The 2,396-nt window shown below is 40.9% G+C and overlaps 1 protein-coding gene across 1 annotated transcript; it reads left to right on the top strand.

The window, feature by feature from the left end:
• The first annotated feature begins 451 nt into the window (after nt 1-451).
• On the top strand, nt 452-2,032 carry LOC149945573 (uncharacterized). The gene has a single exon (XM_090176610.1). The coding sequence runs from the start codon at nt 452-454 to the stop codon at nt 2,030-2,032; it is 1,581 nt and encodes a 526-aa protein (XP_090032736.1).
• Nucleotides 2,033-2,396: the final 364 nt, after the last annotated feature.

The raw sequence follows: 2,396 nt of genomic DNA, 5'->3' as shown, positions 1-2,396 counted from the left end.
GTCTTAGTCGATAGCTACGCCGCAAAAGTTTCGTTTTGAAAACGATAACATTTGAGAGAGTTGGCCGTTTTCGGTCTATCAAAATCTGGCAGCCTTGCCTGCCTTCTGGCCTTTACTTCCATACCGAAAATGGCCGACGATTACGCCGCCGAAAATACTTTACTAAACTGATCGGCGGCGTTTTTGACCATTATTTTGAATTATCGACTAAGACTATAGGTCAAAATTTAAAGAAAAGTGGGGTAGTAATTTAAGTAGACCGTCAGCCACCCAGTTAGCTACAGGGTTTAGCCAAAATCCAAGAGACCCAGATAGAATGTATTGTCTGTTCTGTAGAATCTTTGTAGAAAAAATGATCATAAGACCATTAACTGCGAAAACTTAACTCCCGAGGAAAAGCGAGCCGAAATAAGGGGTAGCGGGAGGTGCTTTATTTGTCTTCGCTTGGGTCATGATATGGGAAGGTGCAGATCAAAATTTAAAAATTGCCATAAATGTAGAAAAAGACATAACTCCGCCACGTGCGATGAACTCTTCACACAAAAAAGCAAATGACTCTCCGGAAAGAAAAGAGATCCTAACTATGGCAATGGCGCCAATAAAAAACCCCCAGGAAATTGTTTTGTTACAAAGAGCCGTAGCTCTCGCCAAAAATCGCACGCAACCAAATTCGTCGCAAATTGCCACGTGTTTTCTGGACGGGGGGAGCCAGGGTAGCTTTATTAAAGAAGAACTAGCAAAAAAGTTGAACCTCCCTATTTTAGGGGATCATGAGATTGATGTTTTTAGCTTCGGAATAAAGGATCCAAAACAAGAAAAAATAAAGAGGGTTAAGGTTACGCTAGAAAATAGGGAAAACCCTGGTCAGAAGGTAGAAATTATAGCTATGGTCCTAAAGTTTCTAACGTATGACGTCACGAAATCGTGTGATACTGACATCCAGAAAATTTTAAATACCAAAGGCATTCAAATAGCCGAATTTTCCGATCAAAATCTAGAGTCGAAAAGCGCGGACATTGACGTATTGATAGGCGCAGACTATTATTGGGCGATTGTTAGTGGTAAAACCGAAAGACTAGGCCCTAGAACTGTAGCTTTAGAAACTAAATTACGATGGTGCTTTAGTGGGCCCGAGAAAAACAATGGCCAGATTAAAAACCAGTCTATTTGTTCTATGTTAGTTGGTCTAGGCCAAAAACGCGTTAACGACACGTTAACATCCTTTTTCGATTTAGAAGGGCTAGGCATATATAGTTCCGAAATAAAAGAAAACCCGAACGATCAAGCTTTAACCGCCTTTTTTGAGGATGTGAAATTTGAAAACAATCAAGGACGTTATTGCGTAAAATTTCCCTGGAGGTTTAATAAACAAACTTTACCTAACAATTATCAAGTTGCCCAAAAAAGAATTCAAGGGTTAGAAAGGAGATTTGAAAGGGACCCTGACTATTACGAGAAGTATAAATCGGTCATAAATAAACAATTAGAATCGGGGGTCGCGGAAATAGTTCCAAAAGAGCAATTAGAAATTTCAGAGGCAGGAACATATTACATGCCGCACCAGGGGGTAGTAAGAGAAAATGTGCAAACCACAAAGCTTCGCGTGGTTTTTGACGCGTCGTCTCAAGCGTATGGTAAACCTTCAATAAATGACTGCCTCCTGTCGGGACCAAACTTAAATCCCGATTTGCTCCTATTGTTATTAAGGTTCAGGTATAATCGAATCGCGATCGTTGCAGACGTCGATAAGGCGTTTCTGCAGGTGGGTCTTGACAAACCGGATAAAGATTCTGTTAGATTTTTGTGCGTCTCGGAAACCGATGGTAAAATTAATTCAGGACAGTACGTAACCCTTAGAATGACTCGCGTCCCGTTCGGTATTTCTCCAAGCCTGTTTCTTTTAGCTTGCGTCATCAAATACCATGCTCAGCAATCGAAGAAAATTTCCGAACCTATTCGGGAAAAAACAAACAATGACAACTATGTCGACGATTTAACTAGTGGCGCGAAAAATGAAAAGGTTGGGTTTTGAGTTTTCGTTGGGCGCGGCTAAATTAATGAGAGGGGCTGGGATTAAATTCCGAAAGTGGGGTTCAAACTCCAAAGAGTTACGAAATTTATGGACGATCCACGATTCAGAAAACGAGATAGCTTATTTTGAACAAGAAACAAACATAATAGAGTCAAAGGTTTTGCAGGTAAAATGGGACTCCGATAAAGATACTTTCGCGTTCGAGCTTTCAAGGTTAATCGAGGTGGGTAAGAATGTGAAGGCTACCAAACGACAGGTGCTCAGTTTCGTTGCGCAAATTTTTGACCCATGGGGCTATTGTGTCCGTCCCCTATTAGGGCAAAATTACTCTTACAATTATTGTGGGAGTCGAAAGAAGATTGGG

The sequence above is a fragment of the Leiobunum rupestre genome, chromosome 5, assembly GCF_980474605.1.
Source record: "Leiobunum rupestre chromosome 5, qqLeiRupe1.1.hap1, whole genome shotgun sequence".
Lineage (NCBI taxonomy): Eukaryota > Metazoa > Arthropoda > Arachnida > Opiliones > Sclerosomatidae > Leiobunum > Leiobunum rupestre.
This window is presented reverse-complemented; position numbering and strand designations above follow the sequence as displayed.

Excerpts from the sequence above, each read along its gene's own strand:
- LOC149945573 (XM_090176610.1), top strand. The coding sequence starts at position 452 with ATGATATGGGAAGGTGCAGATCAAAATTTAAAAATTGCCATAAATGTA.